Source organism: Aquarana catesbeiana, linkage group LG07 (genome assembly GCF_042186555.1).
Source record: "Aquarana catesbeiana isolate 2022-GZ linkage group LG07, ASM4218655v1, whole genome shotgun sequence".
Classification (NCBI taxonomy): domain Eukaryota; kingdom Metazoa; phylum Chordata; class Amphibia; order Anura; family Ranidae; genus Aquarana; species Aquarana catesbeiana.
The window spans coordinates 322575113-322594526 of record NC_133330.1 but is presented as its reverse complement, the minus strand read 5'-3'; the positions used below and the strand labels follow the sequence as shown (position 1 = coordinate 322594526).

The following is a 19414-nucleotide window of genomic DNA, read 5'->3' as shown; positions in this document are numbered from 1 at the left end:
CGATAATTGCAAAAGACTCCGGCAGGCATGCGATCGAGCGATCAACTTGGTACATTCAGCATGCCCATTAACGGTTTCAATATGGCCTGGTTCCTGCTGGACTGGCCCAGATTCGAACCGTGTATGGTCGGGCTTAGCTTCACAATGGACCTGGTCAACAAGGTATAATAGATCACAGAAAGCATCATATGAAAAATCCTATCCTTGTTCAACTGGTTACAACAAATAGGAAACAAAGAACAGCACAACACATTTTAAAGGGGACCTTCAGTCATTTTTTCATCTTTCCATCCATTAAATCTTCTGCCCTTGTTGTTGTTTTAACCTTGGATAGTAAAACATTTTTTTTCTGCCAGTAAATACCTTATTTACAGCTCACTTCCTGTTTCTTGTCTGGTCATTAGCCTAGACTTATGACATCTCTCTCCCCCACTCCCTCCCTCATTTGCGAGGAAGGGAGGGGGATGAGTCATAAGAGGACCAATGAAAGCTGTACAACTGGAGGTGTGTTTCTGTGTAAATCCAGGAAGTGAACAGGCAGCAGCTTCAGCTGCCCACAGTTAAAATGGCTGCAGCCAGACTTAGGGGGGGAGATTTATGCAGCATATTTGGCAAGTACAGAATCACAGTGGGGTTGATTTCCTAAAGCTGAAGAGTACAAAATCAGGTGCAGATCTGTATAGGAACCAATCAGCTTCCAAGTTTCTTTGTCAAAGCTTAATTGAACAGGCTGAAGATAGAAGCTGATTGGCTACCATGCACAGCAGCACCAGATTTTATAGTCTGCAGTTTTAGTGAATAAACCCCAATATATAATATGCAAAGTGGTTGGAGGGAAGCTTCAGATTGGCAAAGATGTTTTCTTTTTTTTACAAATTATGTGAGCAGACTGCTCCAAGGGCCACACAACCCCCCTTAATCAGGGCTGGGTAAAATGGCAGAATGTTAAATGGACTCAAAAGTACTCCTGCAGGCAGAGGATGTAATAAAACAGTCAGTGCTGTGGCAAGGGCCTTTGAAACTTCTACTGCGAACACCAACCAACGCATTTCTTTGTGGCCCCTGAAATGCATTGGCTGTCTTTTGCCCAGATTGTTGTAACCAGGTGAATTGGACACCTAAGGATTTTTCTTTGGGCACTCTTACACTTGGATGATGTCCTCTCCTTGGGGATCCCCTTCCACATTTTGGTAACCTGTGCAAATCTATATAGTATACAATACCCCTTTCATTAGTGTATTAGTGAGGATCCATTGGCATTTTTTGTGCCCAGCAGGGTCACCTTAACTAGCCAAAAAATAAATAAATAAAAAAAATTATATAAAAATAAAAATCAAGCTTACTGGTTCAAGGTGATGTTCCCCCAGATATCCTCAACATCTTTCTGGGTCAGTTCCTGTGGACCACTTTCATCACAACCCTGATCTTCTTCCATTTCTATCTCCTCATTCTCTTGCTGACCCTGGAATAACATAGAAATTAATGCGGACCAAAAAAAAAAAAAGGGAGCGCACACACACACACACACACACACACACACACACGAGCTGGGCGATTTTCTAAAAAAAAAAAAAAAAAAAAAAAAAATTACCCCACACACCTCTCGATTCGAATTTTTTTTTTTTTTTTTTTGATGGACACCACGCCGGTCCTGAAGAGCTGCGGGTAGGAGTTTTTAGGCGAGGCCGCGGCGTCTGGCCTCGCCTAAAAACTCCTACCCGCAGCTCCTCCGCGGTGTCAGCACCAGTTCTGATTGAAAAAAAAAAAAAAAAAAATCGATTTGCTGAAAATTTGAATCGACATGACCTCTCAACTCGATTCAAGATTCAAATCGATTTTTCCCCCAGCCCTAACACACACACACACACACACACACCCCACCTAACAAGGATCAGTCTAAACATTTTTTTTTTTAAGGTTTGGTAAATTTCAAATGGCCCATATCTCTGCCAATCCCAAAACAAACACTTTCCAAGTCATAACCCAAATCAGTATGTGTATAGAATTTGAACTGACAGCCTAATTTCTTGAGGCTCGAAAATTCCAAGACAGTACAGATACCCCCCTAATGACCCCTTTTTGGGAAGTAAACAGTCAAAAGGTATTTAGTAAGAGGCATGGCAAGTTTTTTTTTTTTAAATTGTAATTTTTTGAAAAAAGAAGAAATTAAATACTTTTTATATACAGTAACCAGAGCAGTACGGCATCATATGACTTGTGTGGCAGTGATTAAGGATACTGACTGGTGACAGTTTGTATACAAGTATAATTTGATCATTGTGACCAATCACAGAGACCACCACAAGAACACAATGAATGGCTATGAATGAAAGCCATTCATTGAGTACAACTGACATGTGATTTGTCACAGCGATCACATGGTACCGGCCCGGTACAACAATCCATCATGCTTTATGCCCAGTGGACACAGCAGGTGACAGATCAAGCCACAGTGCAGCCGTCAAGAGGTGCGCGACTGGAAGGACTTCATATGACATCCACCAAGGATGGGAAAGCTCCCACTCGGCTGCCATTTTGCTATAGGCCAGATGGGAAGCATTCAATTAAAGCGGTTGTAAAGTCACTAATCATAAATCCCGGTATCCCCTCTGTTACAGAAAGATATCCTGTGCAGTATCTGTTTTTATTTTTAATTAAACAGCAAAATACATTACAGACGTCTGCTGTGCACTCACGTGACCTCATGGCTCTCTCCTTACCCAATCTGAGGACTACAGTGGGAGGGGTTGAGATTCCCCCTTGACATCAGCCGGGAAGAGAGTGGCGGGAGGTCACGTGAGCGCACAGCGACGCTCTGAAAATGATAAGACTCACCGGTAACGGTATTTCTGAGTTTTTCAGGACAGCACCTCCAGAGCGCGTAGCTCCACCCAATATCTCAGGAAACACTGCCATCACTGTTTTAAAGACCAGACACTTAAACCATGGCCTCAGTTGTTATCAAGTACCTCCAGCCATGCTGAAAATTATATAAGCAAAAAACATAGCAATAACACAGCATTAAAATCGCAATCAAGGGAAGGTCATAGGTGCTGTTCTGAAAGACTCCTAGAAATACCAATACCGGTAAGTCTAACTAAGGTTTTCTCACCTCATCTTTCAGGACAGCACCAGGAGATAAGCGAGTACTTACTCTAAAAAGTTAGGACTACCGCCTCCTTGACGATTACTCTGCAGCCGAGAGCAAATCCATTGTATGGTGGCGGGTGAAAGAGGAGAAACTCGTCCATGTGGCCGCTTTACAGATTTGTCCTGGAGAAGCACCAGCTTGTTCTCCCCAGGATGTTGCCACAGCACGGGTTGAATGGGCCACTACCCCTGTGGAAGGTTCTACTTCCGTGACCTTATAAGCTTCCATGATAGCCGTTCAAAGCCATCTTCCTATAGTGTTTTTAGAGGCCCCGCACCTCTTTCACGGCCCTGAGAACAGAAAATTTGATTTTCTGAATTCCCTAGTGACCTCAAGATAGCTGTAACAGCCACCTTCTTATGTCCAAACTATGAAACACCTTTTTTCTTTAGGACAGGATGGTGCTGGACAGGAAGTTGGCAGAACTATCTCCTGTGATCTATGAAAAACGGAAGAGACCTTTGGCAAAAAACCTGGGTCTGTCCTCAGAACTACCCAGTCCAGGAAGAGAGTCAAAAAAGGTTCAATAATAGATAGGGCTTGCAGTTCACTGACCCTTCTAGCTGACGTTACCGCCACTAATAACGCTAGCTTCAAAGACCAATTCTTAATTGTGGCATCTTCCAGGAATTTCTAAAGGGTCTTTTAGTCAAACCCTGTAAAACCACAACAAATCCCATTTGGGGGAAAAATTTAAACGGCACTGGACTAGCTCTGGCCAATGCCCTAAAAAATACCTAGGGATTAAACGGTACCGAATTGTCTCTCCAAGAATACTGATAAAGCGGACACCTGAACCTTCAATGTACTGGCCTCCAAACCCTTCTCCATTCTGTCATGGAGGAACTAAAGAACAGAAATGACCTCATGTGGAAAATTCTTTTGAAGTGCACCAGGCGTTAAATCATTTCCATGTTTTGAAATAAATGGCCCTTGTGACCTTTTTCCTGCCATCTGGCAGAGTTGATATTTGTTGGACAAACCTTTTCTTCAGGATTTGCTTTTCAGTATCCAGGCTGTTAGAGACGCTAGATTGTCCTCCGCCCATGTCAGAATCTGAAGGGCCGAGTGCAGCAGAACCCTGCTTCTTGTGTCTCCGTTTTGTGATGTAGGCTACTGCCGTGGCATTGTCAGACAATACTTTAATGTGGTGGCCTTTGATCCTGTCCTTAAATGCCAAAAGCTTTAGGAGAATGGCCCTCAGTCCTCTCCAATTGGAGGACCTCTTGGTCTCCTTGTAGGTCCAAGATCCCTGGGCAATCTGACCTTCTAGATGGGCGCCCCCAACCCCAGGAGCTTGCGTCCGTTGTTAACCTCTTTTCCCCCAGAAAAGTCCAGAACAGGCCCCTGTTTAAATTTGTCTGCCTCCTCCACCACCATAATTTCCTCTTGACCCAAGAGGGAATCAGGATTTGTTTCTCCAATGACCCCCATAAGACCAATTCTGCAGAATTGCCTGCTGCAGATCTCTTGAATGGAGGCGGGCCCACTGCACCACTGGGATCGATGCTGTAAAAAAAGACAGCCCAGCATGGACATCCGGATGCCCAGATTGTGATTGGCAAACTCATTTGGACTTTCCTCACCGCATTCTGGGATTTTTATTATTTTTTTTTCCTCTGAGAGAACATGTTTTTCCTGCACAGCATCGATGGTGTAACCCAAGAATTGTGTTATCTGAGAAGGAACCAGGTTCTAAGTCTCTCCGTTTAGAAGCCAGCCTAAACTTTCTAAGTGCCTCTCCGTCTTCTTTAGATCTTTCCACAAAAGATCCTTTGCGTTGAGCGGTGCCAAGGCTTCCGCCATAATCTTTGTGAAAATCCTCGGAGAAGAGGACAGTCTGAATGGAAGGGCTCTGAACTGTGGGTGAGATCCCCCCCATTCTGACCGCTAAGCGCAAATATTTTTGTGATGGTGGTGGTGCTATGGGACATGTAGATACGCATCCCTGAGCTAGGGAGCATCCTCCTGTAAGAAGTTTCCTTACTGAGAAAATCGTATTAAAATTTCTGAACTTCTTGTAGTGAATAGATTGGTTTTATATTTTTAGGTTCAGGATTAACCAAAACTTCCGATGGTTTTTTGACCAAGAAAGCGTGTGAATAGCACCCTAGGTTCTTCCTCTTCCCGGGGAACTGGGACGATCACTTTCTGATGTATAAGCTCCTGAAGGAGAGTCATCATTGCCAGCGATTTCTCCTGATCTCGGGGAACCTGGGTTAAGTAAAAACGACTTGGCTGGGTTTCTGAGAATTCCAGCCTGTAGCCCTCTGATATTGCCCTGAGGACTAACAGACTGGGATGTTGCCATCTTCCACTGCGGGAAAGAGGACTGTAGTCTTCCTCCCACAGTCAGAAAACCATCACTGACTTTTGGTGGGCTGGTTTGGAGGTCGGAACAATACCCCCGTTTTGCATCAACCTCTGAGACTTCCAGGGTCTTTGTATCCTGTCTCTTGGGTTTGGTGAAAAGGACAAAAATTCTTAACCTGAGGGGTTACCTTCTTTTTGGCTGGGAAGGCCTTTTTGTCCGTTGATCTGTCTAAAACGGCATCAAGATCAGGGCCGAACACCAGATCCCCCTCAAAAAATGGAAGACCACACAGTTTCACCTTTGAGGCAGTATCTCTTGACCAAGTCTTCACCCACAATGCCCTACGTGCCACGTTTACTAAGGCCAAAGATCTTGCAGAGGCGTCTGCCATGTATCCAACTGCTTTTTGCAAGACTGGCAGTGTCAAGCAGATCCTTGCGGGAGGTCAACGCTTCAATATGGCCTTTTAACTGCTCCAAACCAGTGCTCCAGATTCCTGGCTACTATACGGTTGATGCCATTGCCGGTTTGAGGTTAGCCAGCATTGAGTCCCTGCTCTTTTATCAATGGTTTGCTTCAGGACCTCCATATCTTTGAATGCTAGGTCCGTATTCCATGAGAACTGGGAGAAAGCCGCATCCAGCTTAGGTCTTTTGTTCCAGACCTGAGCACTATCTTCGTCAAAAGGGAACCTCTGTTTGAGTGATCTTGAGAAAAAAAAGAGGGCCCCTTTCAGGATCTTTTCATTCCCCCTTAACAGCCGATAGGAATTTGTGTACCAGAAACACCCAGTGCTTAACTTCCGCCATACCCTGATGCATTTTATCATGCAGGGATAACTGGGTTTTATCTTCCTTAATGTTCAGGGTGGTATGGATGGTTTTCAACGGGTCGTCCACCTCCTTCAGGGACAGCCTGTAGCGAGAGGAAGAAGCTTCCTTTCTCCTCATCCTCCTCCCCATCTGATCCTGGGGAGTCACTCCCCCCCCCCCCCCTCATCCTCTGAATCACTAACCTCTCTTGTCACAGAGGTGGACAGGCGAGTACAGGATGGTGAACTACCCCTACTGCTACGCTGTGCAACCAGACGCTTGTCCAGATCGGAACGCCTGAAAAGTGTCCGACAACGCTTTCTGGAAGGAACTGAGCAACTCATTGGGCTGGGTCGCGGAAGCCGCCGAGGAGGTCTCCTCTTTGACTTAACCCGCTATACAGGTTCTACATAACGCCTTGGTCCAAGAATCCTTAAGCGTAGCTTTACAGGACGGACATTTCTTTGAGGAGAGGGAGGAGTGCTTGGTCTTTTCCTTGACCTTTGCATGAAATACAGCAAGCCACCTGACAAAAACCATCAAATAAAACCCATCAGGGCTCCCCTACCCCACATCTCAAATGAACACAGATAGTGACCACAGAATCTTTATCCTAATCACTCTCCCTAGTGCTGTAACCTTTGGAGAATGATGCAGGCTCCTCCGGGGGGAGTAAGAGAGGGAATCCATACATGGCCCAAAGTGAATAAAGCCAGGGACCTCTGCCCTTGCTTACCTGGACCTGGCTGGGGTTTGTGGCTTCTGCCACTGCCGCCTGCTCCTCTGGATCCATCAATGCAGAGGCTGCAGGGGATGTCCGGCTGTCTTTTTATTCAAAATTCCTGGTCCTTTTGCCGCTGCGAGGACCGGAAATACACCAGCTGGAGTCGCCTCTCCTCCCCTTGCATTCCAGTGGCCAGAACCGGAAGCCCCCGCGCACCACTGGTAGTCCCGGCCCAGCCGGAAATGACGCCGCTCGCCATCTGGAACCAGTGGAGGCATGGGACGCTGAGATACTGCCGCCGTATTTCACCGGTGCTCACAGTTCTCCTCCGGTCTAAATAAGAGTGTGACCCCCAGCAGCTTCTGTCCTTGCTGGGCACGAAGAGGAGCAGACACCTGAGCACCCGCCTCCTCCCGTGGGGGGCTTGGCCTGCAAAAAAACAAAAACAAACACACACACACACACACACACACACGTATGCCCTTACTTTCCCCACCTGGAGACAGCATAGCACACCCCCTGCTTCCCTGCAGTGCTTCCACCATGGCAGAGGAAACACTACAACTGAGACCATGGTGGAAGTGGTCCGGTCTTTTAAACAGTGACTGCAGTGTTTCCTGGGAAAATGGGTGGAGCTGCGCTCTCTCTCTCTCTAGGTGCGGTCCTGAAAGACGAGGTGAGAAAAAAAAAATAAAGTATTTTTCTGCACAATTTTTAAAAACACAGATACTGCACAGTATATCTTTCTGCAACAAAGGGGCTATCAGGATTTAGGATTAGTGATTTTACAGCCATAGCGGCAGGAGGGGAGGAGATGGCTTACACACAAACTCCCGAGCTGACAGGGAGGGAGGGGGGAGACAGCAGGCTGACAGAGGCACAAAAACTGACCACAGTATCATGGCTCAGCAGCCATGATTACTGTGGTCAGCACACTAAGGGGGACACAGAAACAGGCAGGATCAACCAGGTATTTTACAGCATAGAAAGGGACAAATGACAGTGCACAAGCACTACGTTGTATATCCTGCTTTTAAGGAACAGGATCTTTTTATTTATTCTTTTGGGTTACAACCACTTTAAGTAATTAAATGTAAACTCCATGATGGGAGTGCACGCTGTACACAAAGAAAAAAATAGCTAGGAGCAGGAGAAAGCCCCCCCCCCCCCTTTGACAAGGGTGACCTTGCATGCAAGTTTTACCTCCTAGCAATATATTTTTGTAGAGAGAAGTTGTAATACCAAATACAAAACCATACCAGCCAACCATGTTTTATATAAAATAGTGCTTTTACCATCCTTACAGTATCAACAGTCCCTCACTGACCTGGCCATCTAGAGAGTTATGCCGTTTAGGTGTCTTCTTGGAGAAATGTGGCATTTTAAACATATTGTCCTTTTCTTTGAAGACATTTTCTAAACTGCTTCTCTTCCAAAGAGGCTGCCGATTCGGAATGGTCTTCACAGGAGAAGTGGAAGGGAACCTACAGAAAAAAAAACAGAGTACAAAAATACATGGGTATGCACACCTATTTATTTCTTCTAATCCAGCCTCTCAAATTTTCTACTTCAGTGGAACCCTTGAAATAATTTTCAGGTCTCAGGGACCCCTTGGTAAGATTAGTCTATCAGTGTTCATTGGGAAAATGCCCTTAACATTGGTGATGATAAGTGGGAAGAATGCTTCCCTTACAGGGTGGCCAGAATGACACTCTTGCTGCTGCCTCTGCCAAGTGGGGTTGGACATGAATCTATGTAGGCACCCTCATATGAGAAGTCAGTTGGCCACAGCTCAAGGAATCTTTAGCCAACCCTGGAGGAACCCTATTGAACCACAGAACCTTGGTTGAGAATGGATGCACTAAAATGTACAGAAACCTGCATAGTTGGCAACCAAATACCTGTACAGGTTGTGGTTATCCTCCAAGTCCTCGGTGCCCCATCTCCCCTTCAGGTCCTCAATAACATGGTTCTTCAAGAACTTCCTTAGAAGCTGGATTGTCTGTTGCCTGGTCACTTCTGTTCCGAAATTGCTGTTATTCCTGAGCAGCTGATGAAGCCAGTCTATGGCCTCAGAGGCCGTAAAACAGTTCCCATAAGTCTTAAAGTGTATTCTGTGCTTCTTCAAGGGCATTCCAGCCCGAAAGTATTTGGTTACTTCATTCCACTGGAAGGCAAAGAATTGCTATTAGATTAGCCCAGCGCTCAAATTACATGATAAATATTTGCTTAAGCCCATTTCACACCTCTGAGACCTTCAGATTTACAAATGATCCATCACACAATGACTAGAGTAACCCGCCGTGGTGATGGGTATATGACAGACCAGGTGTAGGCAACCTTTTGTGCCAAAAAATGTTTTCAAAGAAATTGAGCGTGACGATTTTATAACAAAAAAATTTCAACTTTACACTCTCAATCACGAAAAGGATTTTTTTTTTTTTTATAAAAGTAAATGCTGTAAAGTAAACTACTTTAGTAGTGAGACATTAACATCCCGCACTCTCACGTCTCAGATCAGCCCCAATTCCTGCAACTCCACATCTCAGATCACTGACCCCCCAGCCCATCTGCCCCGCCACTGTAACCCCCCCCCCCGCCCATCTGCCCCGCCACTGTAACCCCCCCCCCCGCCCATCTGCCCCGCCACTGTAACCCCCCCCCCCCCCCCCCATCTGCCCCACCACTGTAAACCCCCCCCGCCCATCTGCCCCACCACTGTAAACCCCCCCCGCCCATCTGCCCCACCACTGTAAACCCCCCCGCCCATCTGCTCCACCACTGTAGCACCCCCGCCCCACCACTGTAACCCCCGCCCCACCATTGTTACCCCCCCCCGCCCATCTGCCCCACCACTGTAACCCCCCCCCGCCCATCTGCCCCACCACTGTAACCCCCCCACCCATCTGCCCCACCACTGTAAACCCCCCCGCCCATCTGCTCCACCACTGTAGCACCCCCGCCCCACCATTGTTACCCCCCCCCGCCCATCTGCCCCACCACTGTAACCCCCCCCCGCCCATCTGCCCCACCACTGTAACCCCCCAGCCCATCTGCCCCGCCACTGTAACCCCCCCGCCCCGCCACTGTAACCCCCCCCCGCCCATCTGCCCCGCCACTGTACCCCCCCCCCCCCATCTGCCCCACCACTGTAACCCCCCCCCCCCCATCTGCCCCACCACTGTAACCCCCCCCCCCCCATCTGCCCCACCACTGTAACCCCCCCCGCCCATCTGCCCCACCACTGTAACCCCCCCACCCATCTGCCCCACCACTGTAAACCCCCCCCGCCCATCTGCCCCACCACTGTAAACCCCCCCGCCCCACCACTGTAACCCCCGCCCCACCATTGTTACCCCCCCCCGCCCATCTGCCCCACCACTGTAACCCCCCAGCCCATCTGCCCCGCCACTGTAACCCCCCCCCGCCCATCTGCCCCGCCACTGTAACCCCCCCATCTGCCCCACCACTGTAAACCCCCCCCGCCCATCTGCCCCAATTCCTGCAACTCCACATCTCAGATCACTGACCCCCCCGCCCATCTGCCCCACCACTGTAACCCCCCAGCCCATCTGCCCCGCCACTGTAACCCCCCCCCCCGCCCATCTGCCCCGCCACTGTAACCCCCCCCCCCCATCTGCCCCACCACTGTAAACCCCCCCCGCCCATCTGCCCCACCACTGTAAACCCCCCCGCCCATCTGCTCCACCACTGTAGCACCCCCGCCCCACCACTGTAACCCCCGCCCCACCATTGTTACCCCCCCCGCCCATCTGCCCCACCACTGTAACCCCCCCCCGCCCATCTGCCCCACCACTGTAACCCCCCCACCCATCTGCCCCACCACTGTAAACCCCCCCGCCCATCTGCTCCACCACTGTAGCACCCCCGCCCCACCATTGTTACCCCCCCCGCCCATCTGCCCCACCACTGTAACCCCCCCCCGCCCATCTGCCCCACCACTGTAACCCCCCCCCGCCCATCTGCCCCACCACTGTAACCCCCCAGCCCATCTGCCCCGCCACTGTAACCCCCCCGCCCCGCCACTGTAACCCCCCCCCGCCCATCTGCCCCGCCACTGTACCCCCCCCCCCCCCATCTGCCCCACCACTGTAACCCCCCCCCCCCCATCTGCCCCGCCACTGTAACCCCCCCCGCCCATCTGCCCCACCACTGTAACCCCCCCACCCATCTGCCCCACCACTGTAAACCCCCCCCGCCCATCTGCCCCACCACTGTAAACCCCCCCGCCCCACCACTGTAACCCCCGCCCCACCATTGTTACCCCCCCCCCGCCCATCTGCCCCACCACTGTAACCCCCCAGCCCATCTGCCCCGCCACTGTAACCCCCCCCCGCCCATCTGCCCCGCCACTGTAACCCCCCCATCTGCCCCACCACTGTAAACCCCCCCCGCCCATCTGCCCCACCACTGTAAACCCCCCCCGCCCATCTGCTCCACCACTGTAGCACCCCCGCCCCACCACTGTAACCCCCGCCCCACCATTGTTACCCCCCCCCGCCCATCTGCCCCACCACTGTAACCCCCCCCCGCCCATCTGCCCCACCACTGTAACCCCCCCCCCGCCCATCTGCCCCACCACTGTAACCCCCCCACCCATCTGCCCCACCACTGTAAACCCCCCCGCCCATCTGCTCCACCACTGTAGCACCCCCGCCCCACCACTGTAACCCCCGCCCCACCATTGTTACCCCCCCGCCCATCTGCCCCACCACTGTAACCCCCCCCGCCCATCTGCCCCACCACTGTAACCCCCCCCCGCCCATCTGCCCCACCACTGTAACCCCCCAGCCCATCTGCCCCGCCACTGAAACCCCCCCCGCCCATCTGCCCCGCCACTGTACCCCCCCCCCCCCCCCATCTGCCCCACCACTGTAAACCCCCCCGCCCATCTGCTCCACCACTGTAGCACCCCCGCCCCACCACTGTAACCCCCGCCCCACCATTGTTACCCCCCCCCGCCCATCTGCCCCACCACTGTAACCCCCCCGCCAATCTGCCCCACCACTGTAACCCCCCCGCCAATCTGCCCCACCACTGTAACCCCCCCCGCCCATCTGCCCCACCACTGTAACCCCCCAGCCCATCTGCCCCGCCACTGTAACCCCCCCGCCCATCTGCCCCGCCACTGTACCCCCCCCCCCCCATCTGCCCCACCACTGTAACCCCCCCCCCATCTGCCCCACCACTGTAAACCGCCCCCCGCCCATCTGCCCCACCACTGTAACCCCCCCGCCCATCTGCCCCACCACTGTAACCCCCCCGCCCATCTGCCCCACCACTGTAACCCCCCCCCGCCCATCTGCCCCGCCACTGTAACCCCCCCCCGCCCATCTGCCCCGCCACTGTACCCCCCCCCCATCTGCCCCACCACTGTAACCCCCCCCCCATCTGCCCCACCACTGTAACCCCCCCCGCCCATCTGCCCCACCACTGTAACCCCCCCACCCATCTGCCCCACCACTGTAAACCCCCCCCGCCCATCTGCCCCACCACTGTAAACCCCCCCGCCCCACCACTGTAACCCCCGCCCCACCATTGTTACCCCCCCCCGCCCATCTGCCCCACCACTGTAACCCCCCAGCCCATCTGCCCCGCCACTGTAACCCCCCCATCTGCCCCACCACTGTAAACCCCCCCCGCCCATCTGCCCCACCACTGTAACCCCCCCGCCAATCTGCCCCACCACTGTAACCCCCCCCGCCCATCTGCCCCACCACTGTAACCCCCCCGCCCATCTGCCCCACCACTGTAACCCCCCCCGCCCATCTGCCCCACCACTGTAACCCCCCAGCCCATCTGCCCCACCACTGTAACCCCCCAGCCCATCTGCCCCGCCACTGTAACCCCCCCCCGCCCATCTGCCCCGCCACTGTACCCCCCCCCCCCCATCTGCCCCACCACTGTAACCCCCCCCCCCATCTGCCCCACCACTGTAACCCCCCCACCCATCTGCCCCACCACTGTAAACCCCCCCGCCCCACCACTGTTACCCCCCCCGCCCATCTGCCCCACCACTGTAACCCCCCCCCCGCCCATCTGCCCCACCACTGTAACCCCCCCCCCCGCCCATCTGCCCCACCACTGTAACCCCCCCCGCCCATCTGCCCCACCACTGTAACCCCCCCCCGCCCATCTGCCCCACCACTGTAACCCCCCCCCGCCCATCTGCCCCACCACTGTAACCCCCCCGCCCATCTGCCCCACCACTGTAACCCCCCAGCCCATCTGCCCCACCACTGTAACCCCCCAGCCCATCTGCCCCGCCACTGTACCCCCCCCCCCCCCCATCTGCCCCACCACTGTAACCCCCCCCCCCCCATCTGCCCCACCACTGTAACCCCCCCACCCATCTGCCCCACCACTGTAAACCCCCCCGCCCCACCACTGTTACCCCCCCCGCCCATCTGCCCCACCACTGTAACCCCCCCCCCGCCCATCTGCCCCACCACTGTAACCCCCCCCCCGCCCATCTGCCCCACCACTGTAACCCCCCCCGCCCATCTGCCCCACCACTGTAACCCCCCCCTGCCCATCTGCCCCACCACTGTAACCCCCCCCGCCCATCTGCCCCTCCACTGTAACCCCCCCCGCCCATCTGCCCCACCACTGTAACCCCCCCCGCCCATCTGCCCCACCACTGTAACCCCCCCCGCCCATCTGCCCCACCACTGTAACCCCCCCGCCCATCTGCCCCACCACTGTAACCCCCCCCCGCCCATCTGCCCCACCACTGTAACCCCCCCGCCCATCTGCCCCACCACTGTAACCCCCCCCGCCCATCTGCCCCACCACTGTAACCCCCCCCGCCCATCTGCCCCACCACTGTAACCCCCCCCCCGCCCATCTGCCCCACCACTGTAACCCCCCTGTACATTATCTTTCGGTGGATGTTGTTTCCTTGAGACACACCCAGTGCTAGGAGCAACAACTCCATATATAAACAGGCATGCTTATTCCAGATGATGGTGAATGTTTATAACATGATCGTTCTACAGAACTGTGATCTGAATGCTCTCTAACTCAATGTGTAATCCAACCTTTGGTATATGCATCCTCCACCCCGACCAAAGTGCTCAAAACAAGATCAGACGGTACAAAGGAAAAAAAAATAAACAAAATGTGACCAGCATTGCATTCTAAAGTCCCACATCAACACAACACCGGATGTTGCCTTTAACAGACTACATGAGGGTGACAACAGCCGGTGCCGCCCCCCCCCCCCCCCCCCCCCCCAATTGTACTAGACACTAGAGGTGACAGTCAGTGCCCCCCATTGTACTAGAAGCGAAATCCCAGTGCCCCCCCCCATACTAGATATGAGAAGTGACACCCGGTGCCCCCCCCCGTACTAGATATGAGAAGTGACACCCGGTGCCCCCCCCCGTACTAGATATGAGAAGTGACACCCGGTGCCCCCCTACTAGATATGAGAAGTGACACCCGGTGCCCCCCCGTACTAGATATGAGAAGTGACACCCGGTGCCCCCCCGTACTAGATATGAGAAGTGACACCCGGTGCCCACCCCGTACTAAATATGAGAAGTGACACCCGGTGCCCCCCTACTAGATATGAGAAGTGACACCCGGTGCCCCCCCGTACTAGATATGAGAAGTGACACCCGGTGCCCCCCCGTACTAGATATGAGAAGTGACACCCGGTGCCCACCCCGTACTAAATATGAGAAGTGACACCCGGTGCCCCCCCCCGTACTAGATATGAGAAGTGACACCCGGTGCCCCCCCCCGTACTAGATATGAGAAGTGACACCCGGTGCCCCCCCGTACTAGATATGAGAAGTGACACCCGGTGCCCCCCCCCCCCCGTAATAGATATGAGGAGAAGTGACACCCGGTGCCCCCCATACTAGATATGAGAAGTGACACCCGGTGCCCCCCCATACTAGATATGAGAAGTGACACCCGGTGCCCCCCATACTAGATATGAGAAGTGACACCCGGTGCCCCCCCCCGTACTAGATATGAGAAGTGACACCCGGTGCCCCCCCATACTAGATATGAGAAGTGACACCCGGTGCCCCCCCATACTAGATATGAGAAGTGACACCCGGTGCCCCCCATACTAGATATGAGAAGTGACACCCGGTGCCCCCCCATACTAGATATGAGAAGTGACACCCGGTGCCCCCCATACTAGATATGAGAAGTGACACCCGGTGCCCCCCCATACTAGATATGAGAAGTGACACCCGGTGCCCCCCCATACTAGATATGAGAAGTGACACCCGGTGCCCCCCATACTAGATATGAGAAGTGACACCCGGTGCCCCCCATACTAGATATGAGAAGTGACACCCGGTGCCCCCCCCCCGTACTAGATATGAGAAGTGACACCCGGTGCCCCCCCATACTAGATATGAGAAGTGACACCCGGTGCCCCCCCCTGTACTAGATATGAGAAGTGACACCCGGTGCCCCCCCCGTACTAGATATGAGAAGTGACACCCGGTGCCCCCCCCCGTACTAGATATGAGAAGTGACACCCGGTGCCCCCCCCCGTACTAGATATGAGAAGTGACACCCGGTGCCCCCCCATACTAGATATGAGAAGTGACACCCGGTGCCCCCCCATACTAGATATGAGAAGTGACACCCGGTGCCCCCCATACTAGATATGAGAAGTGACACCCGGTGCCCCCCCATACTAGATATGAGAAGTGACACCCGGTGCCCCCCATACTAGATATGAGAAGTGACACCCGGTGCCCCCCATACTAGATATGAGAAGTGACACCCGGTGCCCCCCATACTAGATATGAGAAGTGACACCCGGTGCCCCCCATACTAGATATGAGAAGTGACACCCGGTGCCCCCCATACTAGATATGAGAAGTGACACCCGGTGCCCCCCCCCCGTACTAGATATGAGAAGTGACACCCGGTGCCCCCCCATACTAGATATGAGAAGTGACACCCGGTGCCCCCCCCTGTACTAGATATGAGAAGTGACACCCGGTGCCCCCCCCCGTACTAGATATGAGAAGTGACACCCGGTGCCCCCCCCGTACTAGATATGAGAAGTGACACCCGGTGCCCCCCCCGTACTAGATATGAGAAGTGACACCCGGTGCCCCCCCCCGTACTAGATATGAGAAGTGACACCCGGTGCCCCCCCCCTACTAGATATGAGAAGTGACACCCGGTGCCCCCCCCCGTACTAGATATGAGAAGTGACACCCGGTGCCCCCCCCGTACTAGATATGAGAAGTGACACCCGGTGCCCCCCCCCATACTAGATATGAGAAGTGACACCCGGTGCCCACCCCGTACTAAATATGAGAAGTGACACCCGGTGCCCCCCCCCCGTACTAGATATGAGGAGAAGTGACACCCGGTGCCCCCCATACTAGATATGAGAAGTGACACCCGGTGCCCACCCCGTACTAAATATGAGAAGTGACACCCAGTGCCCCCCCCCCCTACTAGATATGAGAAGTGACACCCGGTGCCCCCCCCGTACTAGATATGAGAAGTGACACCCGGTGCCCCCCCCGTACTAAATATGAGAAGTGACACCCAGTGCCCCCCCCCCCCCTACTAGATATGAGAAGTGACACCCGGTGCCCCCCCCCGTACTAGATATGAGAAGTGACACCCGGTGCCCCCCCCTTACTAGATATGAGAAGTGACACCCGGTGCCCCCCTACTAGATATGAGAAGTGACACCCGGTGCCCCCCCCCCCCCCGTACTAGATATGAGGAGAAGTGACACCCGGTGCCCCCCATACTAGATATGAGAAGTGACACCCGGTGCCCACCCCGTACTAAATATGAGAAGTGACACCCAGTGCCCCCCCCCCTACTAGATATGAGAAGTGACACCCGGTGCCCCCCCCCGTACTAGATATGAGAAGTGACACCCGGTGCCCCCCCCCGTAATAGATATGAGGAGAAGTGACACCCGGTGCCCCCCATACTAGATATGAGAAGTGACACCCGGTGCCCCCCATACTAGATATGAGAAGTGACACCCGGTGCCCCCCATACTAGATATGAGAAGTGACACCCGGTGCCCCCCCCCGTACTAGATATGAGAAGTGACACCCGGTGCCCCCCCATACTAGATATGAGAAGTGACACCCGGTGCCCCCCCATACTAGATATGAGAAGTGACACCCGGTGCCCCCCATACTAGATATGAGAAGTGACACCCGGTGCCCCCCCATACTAGATATGAGAAGTGACACCCGGTGCCCCCCCATACTAGATATGAGAAGTGACACCCGGTGCCCCCCATACTAGATATGAGAAGTGACACCCGGTGCCCCCCATACTAGATATGAGAAGTGACACCCGGTGCCCCCCATACTAGATATGAGAAGTGACACCCGGTGCCCCCCCATACTAGATATGAGAAGTGACACCCGGTGCCCCCCCCCCGTACTAGATATGAGAAGTGACACCCGGTGCCCCCCCCCCCCGTACTAGATATGAGAAGTGACACCCGGTGCCCCCCCATACTAGATATGAGAAGTGACACCCGGTGCCCCCCCCCGTACTAGATATGAGAAGTGACACCCGGTGCCCCCCCCCGTACTAGATATGAGAAGTGACACCCGGTGCCCCCCCGTACTAGATATGAGAAGTGACACCCGGTGCCCCCCCCCGTACTAGATATGAGAAGTGACACCCGGTGCCCCCCCCGTACTAAATATGAGAAGTGACACCCGGTGCCCCCCCCGTACTAGATATGAGAAGTGACACCCGGTGCCCCCCCCCCGTACTAGATATGAGAAGTGACACCCGGTGCCCCCCCCGTACTAGATATGAGAAGTGACACCCGGTGCCCCCCTACTAGATATGAGAAGTGACACCCGGTGCCCCCCCCCCGTACTAGATATGAGGAGAAGTGACACCCGGTGCCCCCCATACTAGATATGAGAAGTGACACCCGGTGCCCACCCCGTACTAAATATGAGAAGTGACACCCAGTGCCCCCCCCCCTACTAGATATGAGAAGTGACACCCGGTGCCCCCCCCCGTACTAGATATGAGAAGTGACACCCGGTGCCCCCCCATACTAGATATGAGAAGTGACACCCGGTGCCCCCCCCCCGTACTAGATATGAGAAGTGACACCCGGTGCCCCCCCCCATACTAGATATGAGAAGTGACACCCGGTGCCCACCCCGTACTAAATATGAGAAGTGACACCCAGTGCCCCCCCCCCTACTAGATATGAGAAGTGACACCCGGTGCCCCCCCCCCGTACTAGATATGAGGAGAAGTGACACCCGGTGCCCCCCATACTAGATATGAGAAGTGACACCCGGTGCCCACCCCGTACTAAATATGAGAAGTGACACCCAGTGCCCCCCCCCCCTACTAGATATGAGAAGTGACACCCGGTGCCCCCCCCCGTACTAGATATGAGAAGTGACACCCGGTGCCCCCCTACTAGATATGAGAAGTGACACCCGGTGCCCCCCCGTACTAGATATGAGGAGAAGTGACACCCGGTGCCCCCCCCCCCATACTAGATATGAGAAGTGACACCCGGTGCCCACCCCGTACTAAATATGAGAAGTGACACCCAGTGCCCCCCCCCCTACTAGATATGAGAAGTGACACCCGGTGCCCCCCCCCCCCTACTAGATATGAGAAGTGACACCCGGTGCCCCCCCCCCTACTAGATATGAGAAGTGACACCCGGTGCCCCCCCCCCCCCCACTATTTAAATAATAAAAACAAAATTAGTTACATACAGTAGTTAGCCTGGCTGAAAAAAAAAAATGAAAAACAAAAAAAATAATAATAATAATAATAATAATAAAATAAAAATGAAATCATTAACTATATATGGAATATATATATATATATATATATATATATATATATATATATATATATAATCGACACCCGGTCCCCCTCGGTTCTTCGGGTTGTTACTCTCATATACAGTACAGACAGCACGATCTCGCCACTTACCAGCTTGGTGGCCCGGTACGGTCCCGGGGTGATGATCCGGCTCTCCATCTCCCGGTCTCTCGGTGGCCCGCGGGCCGCCAGCGGGTCTTTAACTCGCCCGGAACACGTGACCCTCCCGAGTTCTCCGCTCAACCGTCCACCGAGAGTTTGAAAAAGCGTGCCCAGAAGGTGATGGATGGCGATTGGCTGAGATAGATGCGCACATGAGACTGTCCGCCAATCAGAGCTCGGAGGCGTCCTGGGAACGGAGGACTTGCGCTTGTTTTCAGGAAATGGGCGGTGCGATGGGCGGAGGGTGAAGGTAGGGGGGGTGTGGCCGCCAGTGTTCTGCATCTGTCCCTGAAACGCCTTTCTCCTCCCCCCCCTCACAGCTGGATGTCATTTGTATTTCCTGTTCTCATCTCCCCATCCTCCGTCCCTGGACCGATCACCAGTTCTACCCC

At 53.9% G+C, this 19414-nt stretch overlaps 1 protein-coding gene across 1 annotated transcript in view; it reads right to left on the bottom strand.

Annotated features, from left to right (window-relative positions):
• The window catches only part of DEPDC1 (DEP domain containing 1), a 49813-nt gene extending 30663 nt beyond the window's left edge, over positions 1-19150 (bottom strand). Inside the window, exons 1-4 of the mRNA XM_073593762.1 lie at positions 18972-19150; positions 8903-9168; positions 8329-8485; positions 1344-1462 (exon numbers count right to left, since the gene is read on the bottom strand). Coding sequence (XP_073449863.1) covers positions 1344-1462; positions 8329-8485; positions 8903-9168; positions 18972-19019 — 590 coding nt within the window. The 5' untranslated portion in view covers positions 19020-19150. The remainder of the gene's footprint in view (positions 1-1343; positions 1463-8328; positions 8486-8902; positions 9169-18971) is intronic.
• Positions 19151-19414: the final 264 nt, after the last annotated feature.